At 38.0% G+C, this 19,635-nt stretch overlaps 1 protein-coding gene across 6 annotated transcripts in view; it reads left to right on the plus strand.

Annotated features, from left to right (window-relative positions):
• Positions 1 to 5,705: 5,705 nt before the first annotated feature.
• LOC125107120 (protein mago nashi homolog) overlaps positions 5,706 to 19,635 on the plus strand; it is a 31,861-nt gene continuing 17,931 nt past the window's right edge. For 2 of the 6 annotated variants that reach the window (XM_047741857.1, XM_047741856.1), the window contains exons 1-4: positions 5,838 to 5,970; positions 8,455 to 8,512; positions 9,447 to 9,557; positions 11,735 to 11,817. In XM_047741857.1, coding sequence (XP_047597813.1) covers positions 8,498 to 8,512; positions 9,447 to 9,557; positions 11,735 to 11,817 — 209 coding nt within the window. In that variant the 5' untranslated portion in view covers positions 5,838 to 5,970; positions 8,455 to 8,497. The other 4 variants (XM_047741861.1, XM_047741860.1, XM_047741855.1 and 1 more) reach the window with 4 other exon arrangements.

A 19,635-nucleotide genomic window follows, 5' to 3' on the forward strand; every position in this document is an offset into this window, starting at 1 on the left:
TTCTGAGCTAATGAGTGAAAAAGAGAATTAGAGTATTTACCATTCAGGGGCGCCTGGGTGGCTCAGTGGGTTAAGCCTCTGCCTTCGGCTCAGGTCATGATCTCGGGGTCCTGGGATCGAGCCCGCATGGGGCTCTCTGCTCTGCGGGGAGCTTGCTTCCTCCTCTCTCTGCCTGCCTCTCTGCCTACTTGTGATCTCTCTTCTCTCTCTCTGTCAAATAAATAAATAAAATATTAAAAAAAAAGAATATTTTCCATTCAATTAACTTGAATCTGGGCTAGGATTTGTTTTATTGTTTTGATTCCACCCTCCATCTTGTTTTTCCAATTTGTGCTTTATTGTTTAAAAATGCCTCTAACAGCTAGGAACTGACCAAACGCCCACCTAGATAGAGTCTAATTGAAAGTTGAAAATGTAGTTTAACTTAGAATAGTCTGAACCAGTAGTTTCAAATGACGCTCGTGCAGAACACTAGTGTTTTTCAGGGTGGATTAAGGTGTTATTAAAATTGAATATTTTTCTTTTACCATTTTTAAAGAAAAAGTAAGGTAGCAGATAGAATTTTCTTAACCTTGCTGTAATAATTTTTATTAAATTTTTGCTTTATCATAGCTCCTTTAAAAAAGTATGGCAAATACAATGGAAACTGGGAGGATAGCCCATTATCCTTAATTTAGAGACTGTTTTTACTTGTTTTGGAAATAAGAGTTAGTGGTCATGCTATGTGTTGGAAGCATATGATATCGTCATATACTGGAAAAATTATTAGTCTGAATACTGGAATTAAATATATCACATGTCATAATAATCTAGCAATAATGCCTACCACATAGGAACATATCTGAGAAATAATGGTATGAAACTTTTGGTGTTTCTGTGTAATGGTGTTTCTCTTATTAAAAAAGTAATACCACTAAGTGGTTGAAAAGACATTTACTAATGTCTTTTCATTTATTATTAATGTCTTATAATTTATTAATTATTTATTATTTTAAATAACAATTATAATTAATTATACAATTATTTTTATTAAATTATTTAATAATTATTATAATTAATTATTATTAATAATTTATTGATGTCTTTTCATTTATTAATGTTAAAAATCCATAGAGAAGTCTATTTTATTTTTTTTAAAGATTTTATTTATTTACTGATACATTTATTTATTTGAGAGTTTTATTTATTTGAAAGTGAGAGACTGCATGCATGTTTGCAGAAGGCGAGGCATAGAGGGAGAGAGACAAGCAGTCTCTGTGCTGATTGTGGAGCCCCATGCAGGGGTCCATGTGGGGCTCAATCCCATGACCCTGAAACCATGACCTGACCTGAAATTGGGTCAGAGGTTTAAGTGACTGAGCTACTCAGGTGCCCCAAGAAGTCTGTTTTAGAAGAGAGAAGAGAAAGGTGGGTGGATGGCATAAAGGCTGAAATAGACCATTTCATTCTGACATTAAAATTTTTTTGATTACCTTAGAATGTTGTTTTAGATTATGTAATATTCTTGATTTATTACTCTGACCCATTTAATAGAATGAGATAGCCCTGGCAGCTTTTGTTCTGCAAATACAAATTCAAACTATTCAAAAGCTACTGATAAAGTAAAGAAAACAAATGAAAACAACAACAACAAAACCTCTCCTCTTTAGTGGTTATCTCGGGAAATTCGGGACATAATTCTGAAAATTTTAAGTAAGAATGATTTGATAATTTTAAATAGGCAGAAGGCAAAAGAAAAGTGTGAGGACAGAGCACACTCAAGAGATCAAAAGAAGAGAGAATTTGAGATGCAGGAAAAATCAGAACATTTTAAAAGATTAACACTTCTAAGAAATAATCATCTCTGACCATAGCCCTCTGACTTGATTCGTCACTGTGAAGCCGAAAGCAGTAAACTTAAAATATCAGGGGAAAATCATTATTCTATCAATGAATATTGTGTATTTGATTAAATCATTAAGCCTTACTTTTGGCCGGAGTTGGAAATAAAATGTGTATTTCTTAACTACTTCAGGAGGATATTTTAAAGCTAATCACAGATAGGTTGCTTTGGCAAAGGCAGGAATAGTTCTTCATTTGGCTTCATTTAAGCTGCCCAAACATTTGTTTTCATAAATAAACTCTGGTGATCCTGGTAAGTATGCTCTAATTTGAACCTTATGGCAACTGAGATTGAGATTTCTCAGTGTTTGAAAAATATTTTCACTATTTCCAGCCCAAGTAAAAGTGTATGAAGTCGTTCTTAGGTAACTTCACTGTCCAACACAGTAGTCAAAACACACATGTGGCTAGTTAAATATTAATGTAAGTTCATACAAATGAAGTAAAATTAAAAAAAAAATTCAGTTCCTGGTCTCACCACTCACATTTCAAGTGCTCAAGAGCTGTTTAGAACATTTCCACATCTCTGTTGTATAACATCCAAGAAAAGACCACAAAACACAAAGGCTTTATCACTCTGCAATCCTTATCAGATAGAAGAGAGAGTGAGGCTTATATTTTATATAGATAAAGGATTAAAACATATATTTTCATATTTCATCCTAAAAACAGATAGGGTTAGAGAGGATTAGTCTTTACCTCAGAAGGGGATAAGGACAGTAATTGGCCTATAGATAAATATCTTAACACTGTGCATTCCACACTCACTGCTTACATCGTAGTAAGCTCTGGTACCTGTAGCTCGCTCTCTTACAAAAGCATGAACATGAACACTGGCATATGTGCCAGAAATCTGAAGGACATGCACTAGGGAATCTAAAGATATTGAATGAGTCTCCCTTCTAAAAACAAACCAAATGGATTACTGCTTATATTTTCAGAGCTACTATGGGATATTGTGGCCAAATTTCTGTGGGTTATTCTTGTAGTAAGTACCCTGACCAACTCATCCCTGTTTGCCTGGGACTTTGCAGGCTTTAAACTGAAAGTTCCACATCCCAGGAAACTCCCCAATCCTGGTCGAACTGGAACAGTCACCTTAGTGGGTAAGGGATAGTGTTTTATGTCTTTTGAATGTTTTCCATAATGGCAGAATAATCTTTATGTATTAACATTTATGCAATGGTCAATATAGATTTCTATATTGACAGTTATAGAAGTGTTAATATAAACTCCGCATAATCTGGCCCAGTCTGCCTTTCTAGTTATTCTACTTGTATGAACCTTATCTTCTAACTATAGTGATTTCTTCGCTTTCCCAAATCACACACTTTCATACCACTGTGCCTTTGCTAAGGCTGTTTTCTGCCTGGAATTCCTTTCCTCCCTTTGAACATATACTGAACTTATTCCATGAGGTCTGATTCAAATTATACCTCTTGTCACAAACCTTCCCTGATACTTCCCTTTCTGCAGTTTCCTCCATTCCCCAATAAAATGACTTGCTGCTTCTGCTGTCCTACCAGCATTTAAAAAAAAAATTCTTTCTTTCCTTTATTTAAAAATTGATAATTTATTAAAATGGCTGATTTAAGCTTCTGCAATGGTGTCTTCAACCTCACCTCCCAGCTTAATAACGATGGATGTAATCTGCTTAACAATTTCAGGAGGATTGTGCAAATCAAGGAGTACCCTGTGGATTCTTGGCTGAAAATGATCCCAAGTCTTAGAAGTTTTTCTTGTAGTGATTCTCAAAGCCTTGATAGGCATCTGAACTGGTCCTTTCACTTTGAGATTCTTTTCCTCAAGTCAGCACATACCTTCTCCAAAGATTTATCTTGTGGCTGGTTAGAGTAATTCTTTTTTTTTTTTAAAGTTTTATTTATTTATTTGACAGAGAGAGATAACAAGTAGGCAGAGAGGCAGGCAGAGAGAGAGAGGGGGAAGCAGGCTCCCCGCTGAGCAGAGAGCCTGATGTGGGGCTCTATTCCAGGACGCTGGGATCATGAACTGAGCCGATGGCAGAGGCTTAACGCACTGAGCCATCCAGGTGCCCCTGGTTAGAGTAATTCTTAAGTGAATCGCTACCTCCGGTTCTATGGGTGTCTTCCTGGTGTCTTTAAAAGTCATGGCTGGGGCGCCTGGGTGGCTCAGTGGGCCTCTGCCTTCGGCTCGGGTCATGATCTCAGGGCTCACATCTCGAGCCCCACATCGGGCTCTCTGCTCAGCAGGGAGCCTGCTTCCCTCTCTCTCTGCCTGCCTCTCTGCCTACTTGTGATCTCTCTCTGTCAAATAAATAAAATCTTAAAAAAAAAAAAAAAGTCATGGCTGCAGTGTGGCTTCCTGACTGTCTTGTTCCTCTGTGAGAGGGGACCAGTGGTGAGTCAAGAGCAGGAGGGGGATTTCCAAAGCTCCACTGTTGCTGTGACTGCATCTTCCTCAAGGAACTAAAAATATTCTTTCTTCTAACATTTGCTTCATTATGTTAACATTTTTCTACTGTTTGCTTTCTTCTTTGGACTAAAAGTGTAAAGGGCTCTATCATTACCAGCGTCCATCCATTTCTGTCCATTTCTGGCACATAAGAAATGCCTGTTAAAATCATTAGGTGTTTTATAAATTTTAAAGCTTATAATACATTTATTGTCTCATTTGGTCTTCTCAACAATTCTGGAGGTTCACAAAGTCGATTGTAGGACATTGTAGGATATTCATTTGGCTGGTGAACAAAAACAGATGTAGACAGTGACTAAGTAACCAAGCTTAGTAGATGGTGTAGTATGTGGTGGGAATGAATCAAGGTCTTCTGACTGCCACTCTTCTAAATCTTGCTGAAGGTTAAAGGTCACCCAACAGAATTACTCTGCTAGTAAAAATTAAAAAAAGGTGATCAATAATATTTCAAAAGTAGATTTTGTATAAAAGTTCACCTAGTCTTTCTACTTCCTTCAAAACCCATTCCACACCGCAGCATTTCTTCATCTCCCCAATTTAATTCTTTCTGGTAAGAAACGTGGGCTGGGGCACCTGAGTGGCTGAGTCCGTTGGGCCTCTGCCTTCAGCTCAGGTCATGAAGGGGGGGGGGGGGGGGGGTGATGGTGGTGGGGGGTGGTGTGTGTGTGTGTGTGTGTGTGTGTGTGTGTGTGTGTGTGTGTGTGGAGTCCATAATGGAGCCCCACATAGGGCTTCCTGCTCAGCGGGGAGTCTGCTTCTCTCTCTGCCCCTCTCCCTGCTCACACACACTCTCTCTCAAATAAATAAAATTTTAAAAAAAGAAAAAAAAAGAAGAAACGCGGGCTAAATCATTTGATCTTAAGTCAAACTGTCAAACTCCATTTAGGCTACTAAAGATTAACCCTTACTGAATGATTAAAGTTTTACTATTAAGAGGAACTCTCTTATGCCGTGACTGTCAGAGATCTTTAGTTCCAATGTGCTTTTCAAATTTAAGACCTCTTGTCTGATGGATTCTTTCTACTTCATCCCTATTCTAGGCTTCTAGCTGCTGGATAACTAGCAGTCACTGCCAAAGGGGAAAGCTCCAGTTAGGAATCTGGAGGGGAAGGGTGATATTCCAGGTCTACCATTCTGATTCTGGGCTTTATCTTTCTCATTACACCAGGTAAAGGGGACCGAGGCCACACCCACCTCGTGAGGACAGGATGCCGCGAGAATTAGAGACCCAAAAAGTAAGCGACTTGAAAACCTTAATTCTAAACCCATAAAAAATGCGCTCACATTTTCACACTTCTGTGTTTTACTAATATAATCTGATCTACTTAATTTTTGGGAAAAAAAAAATGTTCTTCCAACCCCATTAAAGCGAAATTCCTCTCGCCCTGGCGCCTCCAACCCAACTGTCTTCCCGCTTTCCTTCGGTGACCTGCGACCCGAAAGGCGCGCCCTAAGTGACGCATTAATCCCGGGTGATGACGTCACTACCAGGCGCCGGGCGGCAAGTTGGCCGGGCCCTGGGCTGGCTTTAGGGGGCAAAAATGTCTATGGCCAGCGATTTCTACCTGCGCTACTACGTAGGGCACAAGGGCAAGTTTGGACACGAGTTTCTGGAGTTCGAGTTTCGGCCAGACGGTGAGCAGAGGAGCGGTGCCGCGGCCGCAGGCTAGCGCGGTGCGCGGCTAGGGGAAGCGGGGCGGAGAGGACCCCTTTCAGTGGGCTTGCAGGTATGCAGTGGGGACTGAGGTCACTGCTAGAGCCAAAGTAAATCCGAACCGAAGACTATCAGAAGCATAAGTTGGTGTAAGTGAATTCAGAAAATCTAATCCTGCCAGATACTGGAAACTTGAACATAGGGTAATCAGAATTCGACTTTCAGCACACCGTCTGGTTTACTTGTCGTTATCCATGAACACTTTAAAAAACGTCCCACCACGCTGTTGTGCAATGGATGCTTAAAGTCTTCCGGTGACCGGTAATTTTCGGACTCCCTTTCAATCATTGTATTCATGCAGGCGCTCTATGTAAGGCCACGTGTCTAGGAAAAGGAATGAGACCTACTCTGCAGGAGGGGAGCTCCGCGTGTAGGGTGCTTAAATATAGTCGTTCCCCATAGGATGCATTAAGAATAAAAAGGGAGGAATGGTTAGGGGTACATGCAGGAGTCAAAGAAAGCTTCCTAGGGAAGGTAGCAGTTGAAATTGTAGCTGGTGCGCAGGGATGCTCTGGGGTTCCTAAACAGACCGTACTGGGGGCTCACAGGTGACAAAATCCAAAGGCAGAAAACCTACTGGTGGTGAGACAAGAAAGGAATTTATTTCAGAGAGGCCAGCATCGGGAAGACAGTGGACTAGCATCTCAAAGACTGTCTCCAAAATGCCAAAAATACGTGCCAAAAAAATGTGGGGCAAAGGTGGGTTTGAGATCATAATAATATAAGTAGCGAAAGTCCTCTTTCAAGGTGAGCTTTGAAATGAGAATAGGTATTTTCTTGGCCTTTGAGGGGAAAAAAACCATTCAGACTGCTGAAAGCAGCATGAGCAAAGGGAGAGGTGGAACTGTGTGCTGACACGTAGGTGCAGCATATTCTATCATTTGAGAGCCCTAATTCTCTTTAGAGAGTTACTGTATACTGAACTCTGCTTAGAACAAGGACAGTTCACCCGCATAGATTTTTGAGAGCTTTGTGAGCATTCTTTGAATGTGTGTTATGTGCCGGGCAACACGTAAGTACAAAAATTGAGGGTACGATAATGAGTAAGTCTCTTTAATTTCTCTGAAGGAGTTATATCTTGGTGGGTGATGCAGACATGAACCTAGTCATAAAACAGTGTGGATGTTAACTGGTGTATTAAGCTTTGGACAAAGTTCTGTGAAAGTGAAAAAAAAAAAAGTAGAGAAGCATTACATATTAGGAAAGAGGAAGAGTATCAAGACATTTAAGGAAGAACTCAAGGTAGCTACAGCCCTGGAGTTCAGAAACCTTAATCACTTTATTCTCCCTTGTTCTCCTCATGTCTCTTCTAAATTTAGCTAAGGAGCCAAATTTACCTGAATTCTCCATCTGTTCTTTTCTTAGATGATACTCTTCTTAGTGCCTTTGCCTTTGAACAGCTTTCAGCTTGCCTCTGTCATGTTTAGCCAGTCACGTAAATTAAGTAGTCTGATATTATCAGGGAGAGTTCATGCCAGAACAGTGGTTCTCATCCAGTTATCTGCCACCACACCACCACATATTTCCATCAGTAGTGAAGGGATAACCTTGTTAGGGGAACCTACCATTTTAGAGATCAGGACCACGTTACATTTATATCTGAGCAACTGACTACAGCCATGAGTAGAAGCATGCATCAGGCAATACAAAGTCATGATGGATTAAAATTAAACATTGGTCAGCTAACAACCGGCCAACTTTATCTAGAAGCAGTACATAGTTATGTGCATCTTAGTCACAGTGCTAAAATAGTAGCATTGCTGTATTGTATTATTATTATTACTGTGTATGTATATATTAATTTGAAGGAAGTAATTAAAAGAACATTTTGGAGTATTGGGGAAAACATGAGTATTGGAAGGAGGTAGACCTAGAGATGAATCTTTTTGACCCTGAGCAAGTTACTTAACTCTGTTCTCTCAAGTGTGAGTAGATGAGAGAATAAAACATTTTAAGGATTGTTTTACCGATTAAATTAAATTTTCTGGGTAAATCACTTAGGGCCAATACAGATATATAACAGGCTTTAAAAGAAATGTTAGTTCCTTTTCGAATTCCCTGTCTAGTTCATGACATAGCTTAAGCAAACGTGCCTTAAAAATGACCCTCCTGTTATACTGAATTATATTGAAGGTATGAAATATTTAAAAATTATGTTGAATATTTAAAAATTCTATTGAAAGCATGAAAGTTTTGAAAATGACTGGCTTCAGTTGTAGCCAACTTCTTACCAACAAATATTTGAGTGTTTATAGGTCTACATTGATCTTATGCTAAAGGTGGAAATATTAATAAAAGTAGTACTGTAAAACAGTCTTTACCTTTGAAATTGCTTACAATGTCATATCTTTATTATTTTTTTAGCGTTTTGCTGTTATAGAGTGAATTTTTTTCCACTCCCACAGGAAGCTTAGATATGCCAACAACAGCAATTACAAAAATGATGTCATGATCAGAAAGGAGGTAAGTTCTTTTCAATTGTTTAATTTTTTACATTTAGACCATTTTCTTTATGTCTTAAGAATTTACAAAAGTACATCTAGGGTTGTATTGCTGTAAAGAAGCCAATTTATAGATAGAAAAAGGAGTCCATTTAAATTAGATCTAAATGTAGCATGTGTAACGCCAAAGAAGCAATCTGAATATATTAAGTTGTCCCACCTTTGAACATATACTTTCATTCATTTCCTACTTAGGTTTGTCTTTTTATCCCATTCCCTGTTTAAATTAATTGATAGTCAAGGTTATTTATTTATTTAATAAAAGATTTTATTTATTTATTTATTTGAGAGAATGAGAGAGGGAGAGGGAGAACACGAGAAGGGGGAGGGTCAGAGGGTAAACCAGTCTCCCCACTGAGCAGGTAGCCTGATGTGGGACTTAATCCTGGGACTCCAGGATCATAACCTGGGCCGAAGGCAATCGCTTAACCAGCTGAACCATCCAGGCGCCCAATAATCAAGATTTAAGCACAGTATGAATTTTAAATGAAAGGCTCAAAAGTTAGGGGTAAGAAAAGTTCAGAGCAGTAACTGTAATGTCTACTTGTATTCGTCTCTGTTTGCCTCACAGATTTTCTGTTATCATTGTTAACTATTCAGAGGATTTGAGCCCCATGTTATAAAGGCAAAATCCAGGGTTTTTAAAAGGAGGCTAGTGTAAGTTATCTTTTTTTTTTTTTTTTTTAAATTTGGAGACAATACATATAAAGGAAAGGGAAAGTGAGTTAATAAAATCTTAAGGATGAGTGATTCTCCTCCCATCTTGTATTTTGGGATCAGTATTAGATTTTTTCTGTGACAGTCTCTTTGATATTTAGGGTTTGTAACTTTGTTATTTCATTCTGAATTGTGGAAGTAATAGACATTGCAGAATTTTTATTGTAATTTATTCTCAGGCTTATGTGCACAAGAGTGTAATGGAGGAAACTGAAGAGGATTATGATGACAGTGAAATTACAAAAGAAGATGATGCATTGTGGCCTCCCCCTGACAGAGTTGGCCGACAGGTGTGTATTCAGTTGTTCTTTATGTGCACACATGTTAGAAATTGGTGATGTAATTTTTATGTTTCTTCTTATTTATTTAGCATAGATCCTCATTGATTCTTTGCTTTTCCATTTAGTAGGCACCCAGTAAATACTCTTTAATTTTATTTTACTTAGTCTCATTTTCTGTACTACCTCTGAATAGGAAAGGCGTCAGTACAGAGCTCTACATTTAGACTTCTCTCTGACCAGTCTTCTCTGTAGCTCACGGTTAAAGTTAGGATGTTTTCCTGTTATGGATAATTGCTATTGAATATTAATTACTTCTATTAGGAATAACTACAGCTGTTTGTGAAATTCAAGAGAGGATTCTTATTGACTGTAGAATTTACTTTCTTGGTTTTCATAATGTTGAGAACTCTTCACTTGCACCCTTATGCCTCAGAGAAGGATTTGATTGGTTTCTCTGTTCAAACTGACCATTACTTTTGCCTCCTATTCCCTATGGAGTAATTAATGTTTCTCAAAGGGCTTCTGGAGAAGTTTGAAGGCTTAATTTCACTTTGTAGAGAGACAGTTTGATTGGGTTTTTTCAACTCTTAAAGAAATGAGATACAACTCCTGGAGGAAGAAACACTTAATTTCACTTTTGTATATTCCTGAGGATTATACTTAATATCCCCTTCTTTGACTAGGCGAAAATGTGGAGAAATCAAATAAATGGTGACATTCTGTAGCAGTCACTTAACTCCTCTTTATGGAAGCATTTAGGAAAGCAAAGGTAAAGTTAACAGAATTTATGTTCTGCATTGTAAACACTTCTAGAAAGTAAATTTAAATCTCGGTTTGTTTGATGCAATAGGTACATACGTACTAAAAAATAGATACCACAGCAGTAAACCTTTTATCTCTTTTAGACTCAGGGAGAACCCAGTATTTTCATCTAGGTTTTGATATGTTCATATGTTTTAGTGGGGAGGGGTAGGCATGTTCCAGAAATCATCTATTGGATCTTTGAGTCAAAGATTTTTTGATCGTTTGAGAGCGTTAGTTAGTTTTCTGTTTTGTGTGTGCCAAAAACTGTACATAATTAGGTCTCGTAATGAAGTACAGAGCTAAGATCATCTTTATTGGCATTTGTTATTTAACTCGGTAAATCACTATAGCCATAGCCTCTTAATTATTGGTTTTAGATTTGCAGATAAAATCTAGAAAACAATTTCTACAATAATTATGGCACACTAAGAATGTCTATAGTGTGTCATATTTGTTTTACTAGGTCTTAATTTTCTTTTTTTTAGTATTTTATTTATTTATTTGACAGACAGAGATCACAAGAAGGCAGAGAGGCAGGCAGAGAGAGAGAGGGGAAAGCAGGCTCCCTGCTAGCAGAGAGCCCAGTGCGGGGATTGATCCCAGGACTCTGAGATCATGACCTGGGGCCGAAGGCGGAGGCTTAACCCGCTGAGCCACCCAAGCGCCCCTAGGTCTTAATTTTCAGTGCTTTGTGAAGTCAAACCAGGGTGAGTCTTTCAGTCTTAACAGCCGAGGACTCAAATACCAATATCTTTGCTTACTCATGGTTGTAAATACATCATTCTTTTTTCCCTATGCTTTATGCATCTGGTATTGTGCATTTATAAAATACCCTGAGAAGGGTGTCTTAGGGCTTACAGAGTATGTTTGTAAAGTCCTTAATGGCAGGGTCTCCTACCTAGTAGATGCCAAAGCGATGCTGTTAGTATTACACATTGTATTTATAAAGTCTGATAGAAAGACTAAATGTGCTTGTATTTATTTATTAAAAATAGGTTTATACCCATATTTATACAATTGTGCTTTAAAGTTGTATCTTTAGTTTTTACTGATTTAAGAAATATTTGTGTGTACTCTTACATATATCATTCATATTTATGGTGTCTTCTTTCTGAGATTTCTGGAAAGCTATTCTTGGTTGATCCTAATACTAGGGACTCCTGAGCAGTTGATGAGGTTTTTATTTTATAGACATAGTTTATGTCTATCATTCTTTTCCATTTGTTTTCCTTTTCCTTTCCTTTTCTTTCCTTTTTTTTTTTTTCTCCTCTGTGACTGCTATAAAACTTGCAGCTAAATTGGGACCTCTTGGTAACAAGGATTAGACACCGTTGAGGTGGAGTTTTTACATTAACTACAACAATCTATTTATTTTTTTTCAGGAGCTGGAAATTGTAATTGGAGATGAACACATTTCTTTTACCACATCCAAAATAGGTTCTCTTATTGATGTAAATCAGTCAAAGTAAGTATTGTAAAGTATTTTAACTAAATTGATGTAATTTAGGGATGTCTGTATGGCTCAGTCAGTTAAGCGTCTGCCTTCGGCTCAGGTCATGATCCCAAGGTGCTGGGATCGAGTCCCACATCCAGCTCTCTGCTCAGTGGGGTAGAGGGGAGCCTGCTCCCTCTGCCTGCCACTCCCCTGCTTGTGCTCTTTCTTTGACAAATAAATAAAATCTAAAAAAATAAATTGACATAATTGATTTGAGAGGCTCATTTTAGAACCGTAGCCAGTTTTCTAGGATTATTTCAGTGGCCACTTAATCAGTTTATTCTGCAGATATAATTCTGACTTTTATGTCATTAACGACTTCCTGTCAAAGTGATTAGCAGTTTATTTTTCTGATTGTCAAAAAAAATTTAATCTGACCACTGCATATGAGCAAATTTTAATAGCTATTTTTGGTAAAAACCTGAGTAGGGTTTCATAAAATTTAAAAGAAGTCCTTATTGGATTATATCAGCCTCATTAGCCTAATATCACGTCATTCTCCTCCATGAGTTTAATATTTGAAAGAAAATGAAGAAAATCAGTATAACTTAAGTGTGGTTTTAGCTTCTTCTGTCTTCCCAAGTTTGTTTCTTCTGGGCCTTTGTAGGACATACTATTGTTTTTGCCCCCAAAATTTCTTTCTTCCACTTCTTCTTTCTCGTATGCCTCAAAATGTTTTCTTAGTGCTCTTTCTTCTGTCATCCTAAATTGTAAGAACTTACTTGTTTGCTTTTCTGGTTTGAATGTGAATTCCGTGAGAACCTTGCTATGTCACCAAAGTTAGCACAGTGCCTGGCACACAAGAAGTGCTTTGTAAATATTTATTAGAGGAAGGAAAAAAGGAATGAATGCATAGTAACTATTGGATACAGAAGACTGTGTTTCTAAAAGACCAATCAGATACTTTTGAATTATCAAGCTGATTTTCCCACAGTTGATGAGGATGTGGTGTTCATACCCTAACTGGGATTTAAAATTGGTACAGAGTTTTTTGGGAAGCAGTTTGATAATTATGCATCAAAAACTGTTAACATTTCATTTTTAAAAATTTATTTTATTTTTATTTTTATTTAAATTCAATTAATTAACATATAATATATTATTATTTTCAGAGGTAGACTGATTCATCAGTCTTCTATAATACCCAGTGTTCATTACATCATGAAGCTGCTAACATTTTAAATTCATGGTTGCTGGGGGCCGGGGAGGGGTAACTGGGTGATGGACGTTGGGGAGGATGTGTGTTATAAAGAGGGAAAAATAATGTTAAAAAGGGCACAGGGAATGATTTTAGGTATGAAAATAGAGAAATGTCAAAATATTTATAGTTATCCTGTGAGGAATGACATTTTATAGTATTATGAGTATTATTTTTTTCTATCTTTATAATTTTATCTGCTTTCTACATTCTTACTATGTATAGCTATTTCTTTTTATAAGGAAATAAATACTAACATAAAATTATTATTACTGGTGAAGAGATTTATATATTTTTTAGAAAAGACAGAAATGGTGATCAGTATGTTCATTTTAGTTGCAGCAAATCCTTCCTTTCTCCTGAATTCCTTTGTTTTGGTGTGTGTTTTGTTTTGGGAATTGACTTTAAAATTATGTGTTTCATCTTAGGAACAAAAAAGTAACTTTTACCTTTTTAAATTTTAGGGATCCTGAAGGCCTTCGAGTATTTTACTATTTGGTGCAGGACCTGAAATGTTTAGTTTTTAGTCTTATTGGATTACATTTCAAGATTAAACCAATCTAAATTGTATGTTTTTGAAGCTGTTTTTATATTTAATTAAGGGATGGGTTTGTCATTTACACTCTTGGGATTTTTATAAATGTGAAGGTTTGTTTGTTGTTGTTGTTTTTTTTTGTATGCCAACTAACAATAAGAAAATACATAAACAGGCTTAATGGTTATTCTCAGCTTGGGTCCAAGTGGTCTGGATAGTTCTCACACATGAAATTCTGTAAATAAAAGCAACCTTTTGTTGAAAGTTTGCTGTAATAAAACATATCAAAGCCTGGATGGAGAGTGGGTTTTTTGTTTTCTTTTTTTTCAGAAAGCTAAGTCTCTTTGTTCACTTTAAGGTGATAAAGAATTGTTCTAGTAGGTACATCCTACGGTAGAAGTTCTTTCGGGCAGAAATGTGATGCCAGATTTTTATCCTTTAAGGGCAATTGCAGATGTCTTCTTATTTCTTCCATACCTAATGGTCTGTAATTTTTTGGTGCCTATAGAAGCTGTTTACAGAAGATTCTGGATTTTTCACATGTATCCCAAACCCCTCAGGAATTCTTAAAATTTAAATATTTTTGGTATAATCCCAGTAATTGTCTAAAGAGTGATGAGAGTCAGGTCAGCACCCCAGTTGAAATACATCTTCTATTATGCCCTTATTCCTTTTTTCACAGTAGATTTTTGTCTATAAGATATTTCAGAATATAATTTGTGTTTCTGTAGGAATTAAATGAGTTCTCAGCATTACAAGTTATTTAAAATCGAGACTTTAATGCACGTGTGTATCTGCACTATTAAGAGCATGGTTCAACTTATGATTCTCAGTTTTCTGCACCCTCTTTCATTAACTTCCCCTGCTAGTAACTATGCCCCTGGGATTGTTAATCCCCCATCTGAACCCCCAGTCTTTAAATGTGTGCAGTCCTAGTAGTGATAATTCACTCGCCCTGGGATGTCAGGACTGACCTTATTGGGAAGAATTGATCTCTGAAGGTTTGCCAGTATTCCTGAGCTCGGTTCTAGAGTGGGTCTGTCCAATAAACTTCTTTGACATAATAGAGATGTTCTGTATCTGTCGACCAATAAGGTAGCCACTAACTACTACATGTGGCAACTTAAGTACTTGAGATGTGCCTAGTATAACCGAATTTATAGTCCTATTAAACTTTTTTCAAGATTTTATTATGAAAAATTTCAAGCATAGAAGTTATAAGAATTGTAAAATGAATACCCATCTGTCAATTCAGGTTCTTTAATTAACTATTTTTACTGAAGTAAGTCTATTCTAGATCATGTCCTGTTAATTTTTCACATAAGAATAAAATGGTGGGGGGGCACCTGGGTGGCTCAGTTGGTTAAGCGACTGCCTTCTGCTCAGGTCATAATCCTGGAGTCCCGGGATCGAGTCCCACATCAGGCTCTCTGATCATTGGGGAGTCTGATTCTCCTGCTGACCTCTCTCCTCTCATGCTCTCTCTCTCATTCAATCTCTCTCTCTCAAATAAATAAATAAAATCTTTAAAAAAAAAAAGAATAAAATGGTGTAATTACTGTTAACCAACCACTATTTTTTTTTAGTGCTATTTAATTTGATTAAATTTTGATAGCCAGTGTGCCCTGTGGCTACCCTTCAGATATTTTAGCTCTAGAGCATGTCTTGGCAGCCTGTTAGCCATGGAGTCTTGTCTGATCTTTGACACTGCATGAACATCCAGGGCCATCCTCAAGGTTTGTCCTAAAAAGTCACCTGATCTCCACTGTGCAAGACTATACTGGTTATTACCTCCAGTTCTTTTCAGGAAATAAACATTTCTCTTCAAGTTGTAGACCTTGATGGATATGCAATGTCAAATCACGTTGTAATTTTCTTACAATTAGATGTCAACCTCAAGGAGAAAGGGAGAAATGCTTGCTCTTTGATCTTGTGGGCCTACAATTTTTTTTTTGTTTTTTGTTTTAAATAACCCACATTATTTATTTTTAACCATATATTTGCCCTTTACTGTTTACTACTTCCTCCATTTGCATTCTTCCACCTGGGATTTTTTCCTTCTGCATGAAGAACTCCTTTGGTGAATATCTACAGGATAGGCACCAACTTCTCTTAGGTTTTGATTAGCTGAAAATGGTGTTTTTTTTTTTTTTTAATTTTTAAGTTTTAAATTTTTTAATAAACATATAATGTATTTTTATCCCCAGGGGTACAGGTCTGTGAATCGCCAGGTTTACACACTTCACAGCACTCACCATAGCACATACCCTCCCCAATGTCCATAACCCCACCCCCCCTCCTAACCCCCCCTCCCCCCATCAACCCTCAGTTTGTTTTGTGAGATTAAGAGTCAGTTATGGTTTGTCTCCCTCCTGATCCCATCTTGTTTCATTTATTCTTTTCCTACCCCCCAAACCCCCATGTTGCATCTCCACTTCCTCATATCAGGGAGATCATATGATAGTTGTCTTTCTCCGATTGACTTATTTCACTAAGCATAATGCCCTCTAGTTCTATCCACGTCGTCGCAAATGGCAAGATTTCATTTCTTTTGATGGCTGCGTAGTATTCCATTGTATGTATGTGTGTGTGTGTGTGTGTGTGTGTGTGTATATATATATATACCACTTCTTTTTTATCCATTCATCTGTTGATGGAATCTAGGTTCTTTCCATGGTTTGGCTATTGTGGACATTGCTGCTATAAACACTCGGGTGCATGTTCCCCTTCGGATCACTACGTTTGTATCTTTAGGGTAAATACCCAGTAGTGCAATTGCTGGGTCATAAGGTAGCTCTATTTTCAACTTTTTGAGGAACCTCCATGCTGTTTTCCAGAGTGGTCGCACCAGCTTGCATTCCCACCAACAGTGTGGGAGGGTTCCCCTTTCTCCGCATCCTCACCAGCATCTGTCATTTCCTGACTTGTTAATTTTAGCCATTCTGCCTGGTGTGAGGTGGTATCTCATTGTGGTTTTGATTTGTATTTCCCTGATGCCAAGTGATGTGGAGTACTTTTTCATGTGTCTCTTGGCCCACAATTTTTGGTTGCTCCTCCAAATAGCCATTCTGTGGCTCTTCAGTAAGACATTGAGTGAGTAAGATGATCAAGATGGAGCAAAGTTGGGAGAAAGTTCTTCATTCTCTGACGTGTCTTCATTCTCTGACTTCCCTTTCATGCTGACTTGTTCTGTCTGTCTCCACTGTCTACTGAGTTTCTTACATTCAAACCAAGATTGGAGGCTATATCATTAAGATAAATATTTTATATTGTCTCTGATTTTTTTTTTAAGATTTTATTTATTTACTTGACAGAGATCACAGGTAGACAGAGAGGCAGGCAGAGAGAGAGGGGGAAGCAGGCTCCCTGCTGAGCAGAGAGTCCGACGTGGGGGTCTATCCCAGGACCCCGAGATCATGACCTGAGCCAAAGGCAGAGGGTTTAACCCACTGAGCCACCCAGGCGCCCTGTCTCTGATTTTCTAATACCTTGTTTGAACTGGCTTTTAATTGATTGTAAGCTGTTGGTGGACAGTGATCACTAAAATTAAATTTTGTATAATTCTAGTTTTATATGAAACTGGAAGCTTATAGCACTCAGGTCAGCAGATACACGTTCCCTTCCCCCTCACCCTGTAAGCAATAATCAAAACTTATTTTCCAAGTATTGGTTCTGTGCCCATCGTTCCTTTGGCCCCTTTATGGGATGGAGTATTGTTTCCTAGCATCTAGCACAATATTTTTCATAGAGTCAGTGCTTTGTAAAAGTATTGAGGTGGTTGTCTTTTGTACTTACTGCCATCAGATTATTTTGTCTCTGTAACTTAGTGTGAAGGGGAAGAGGTTCATTTCTGCTGCTATGGAAAGCCTTTCAGTCACCATGAACTTTGCGTAGGCCCATACTCCTGCCAGAGTTATATATATTCAGACACTTTGGATAAAGATGTGTCTTTTGGATGTGGTCCAGCTGTCATCCTAATTTCTCAAGTAGAGCACTGTAACTTTGCTCAAACAAAGCATTAGATAATGGGACAGCAGAGAGGGCTGTTGAGAATCAGGATGATCTGCCAACCTCTACCATTTTACTTAATTTATTTTATTTTGAGTTTCTAAGGTTTGTCTCTGCTTCTTTTTTTTTTTTTTAAAGATTTTATTTATTTATTTGACAGAGAGAGAGACAGGAGGAAGCAGGCTCCCTGCTGAGCAGAGAGCCCCATGCAGGACTCGATCCCAGGACTCCGAGATCATGACCCGAGCCGAAGGCAGCGGCTTAACCCACTGAGCCACCCAGGCGCCCCTTGTCTCTGCTTCTTATAGTTAAGAGTGCAGACGGCTAGGGCACCTGGGTGGCTTAATCATTAGGCATCTGCCTTCGGTTCAGGTCAGGATCCCAGGGTCCTGGGATGGAGCCCCATGTTGGGCTCCCTGCTCCTTGGAAAGCCTGCTTCTCCCTCTCCCACTCCCCCTGCTGGTATTCCCTGTCTTACTGTCTGTCTCTGTCAAATAAATAAATAAAATCTTAAAAAAAAAAAAAGTACAGGCAGGTATTTTACCAAATGCGGCTGGATTTATATTCATATGGACAGTTTTAATATAAATTGAATGATAGCTGAGATTCTTTATTTTGTATATCCTGTTATTAGACTATTCTGTTTTGAAATATATGAGACTTGTGAACATGGATTGTGCTGTAAGTTCAAGTACTGATCCCTGTAATTTTTTAAAAGACTCTTGGGAGCAATTTTAGGTTCACAGAGAAAGGAGAGGAAGGTACAGAGATTTCCCATATACTCCAGCCTGCATGCATGCTTAGCCTCCACCAGAGTAGTACATTTGTTGTATTTGATGAGCCTCCATTAACACATCATCACCTAAAGCCCATAGTTTCCATTAGGGTTCACTCTTGACAGTGTTTGTTCTGTGGGTTTAGGCAAATGTATAATGACATATATCCTTTTATATAGTATCACAGCTAGTATTTACCCTAAAACTCCTCTGCGCTCCATCCATATCTCCCTACCCTCATCACCAACTCTTAGCATCACTGCTACTCTTTGTATTGTCTCCAAAGTTTTTTTCCCATAATGTCATATAGTTGGAGTTATACAATATATAGCCTTTTCAGATTGACTTCTTTTACTTCTTTCACTTACATATTTAAATTTCTTTCATGTCTTTTATGACTTGATAGCTCATTTCTTCTTAGTACTGAGTAATATTCCATTGCTGGGGTGGACCTCTGCTTATCCACTTATCTAGTAAAAGGCATCTTGGTTGCTTCCAGGTTTTGGCAATTATATAAAGCTCCTGTAAACATCTATGTGTAGGTTTTGGGTGATCATCAAGTTTGTTGATTATTTTAATAATTGGCTTCTTACCATTATATGGTAATGAGCTAGAATAGAATGTCCACAAAATTTAATGAAAAAATAAACAACAGGTAAGTGAATGATTTGAGGGTAAGTTTAGAGTCTAAACCATGTAAAATAGTGGAGGGAACACTAACTGAAACATCAGAAATCTCAATTATGCCCCTACTTTGCAGACTTAACTTTCCTTTTCCACCTGTGAGTAGACAGGTTACCTTTAGTGGCAGAGAGTCCATATGGCCCCTGAAGTCCTTTTTTTGCCATAATTTTTTCAAGCTTATTTCCTGAGTTGGTCTTCTCATTTAGTTACTTAGAAATTGGAGGTAGGATGGGTATTGTTTGATAGACTGCTGGAGGGCAGTTGGGCCCATATAAAGGATTTTACCTCCAGAGCATTGGAGCCGATTTTATTGTAAAGACAAGGACAGATGAGGTAGCTAGTTAGAGGAACAAGAAACCTCAAATGAGGTCTTTTGAGTTTTTACATCAAAGACCAGAAAATTAGCATTGCTCAGTGCCCTAAAGGTTAGGTATGAAGTCTAACTGGAGGTGGGAACCTGGCAAGGTGAGGTACTCCTCTTAGAGGGATGCAGACCATCCTTCCGTAGAAGCTGGTGTTGCCTCTAGACATCCTTCACTTTGGTCTGCAAGTGGAAGAACAGCATGCTGCTGTGAAGTGATAAGCCA

This window comes from Lutra lutra, chromosome 8 (genome assembly GCF_902655055.1).
Source record: "Lutra lutra chromosome 8, mLutLut1.2, whole genome shotgun sequence".
Taxonomy (NCBI): domain Eukaryota; kingdom Metazoa; phylum Chordata; class Mammalia; order Carnivora; family Mustelidae; genus Lutra; species Lutra lutra.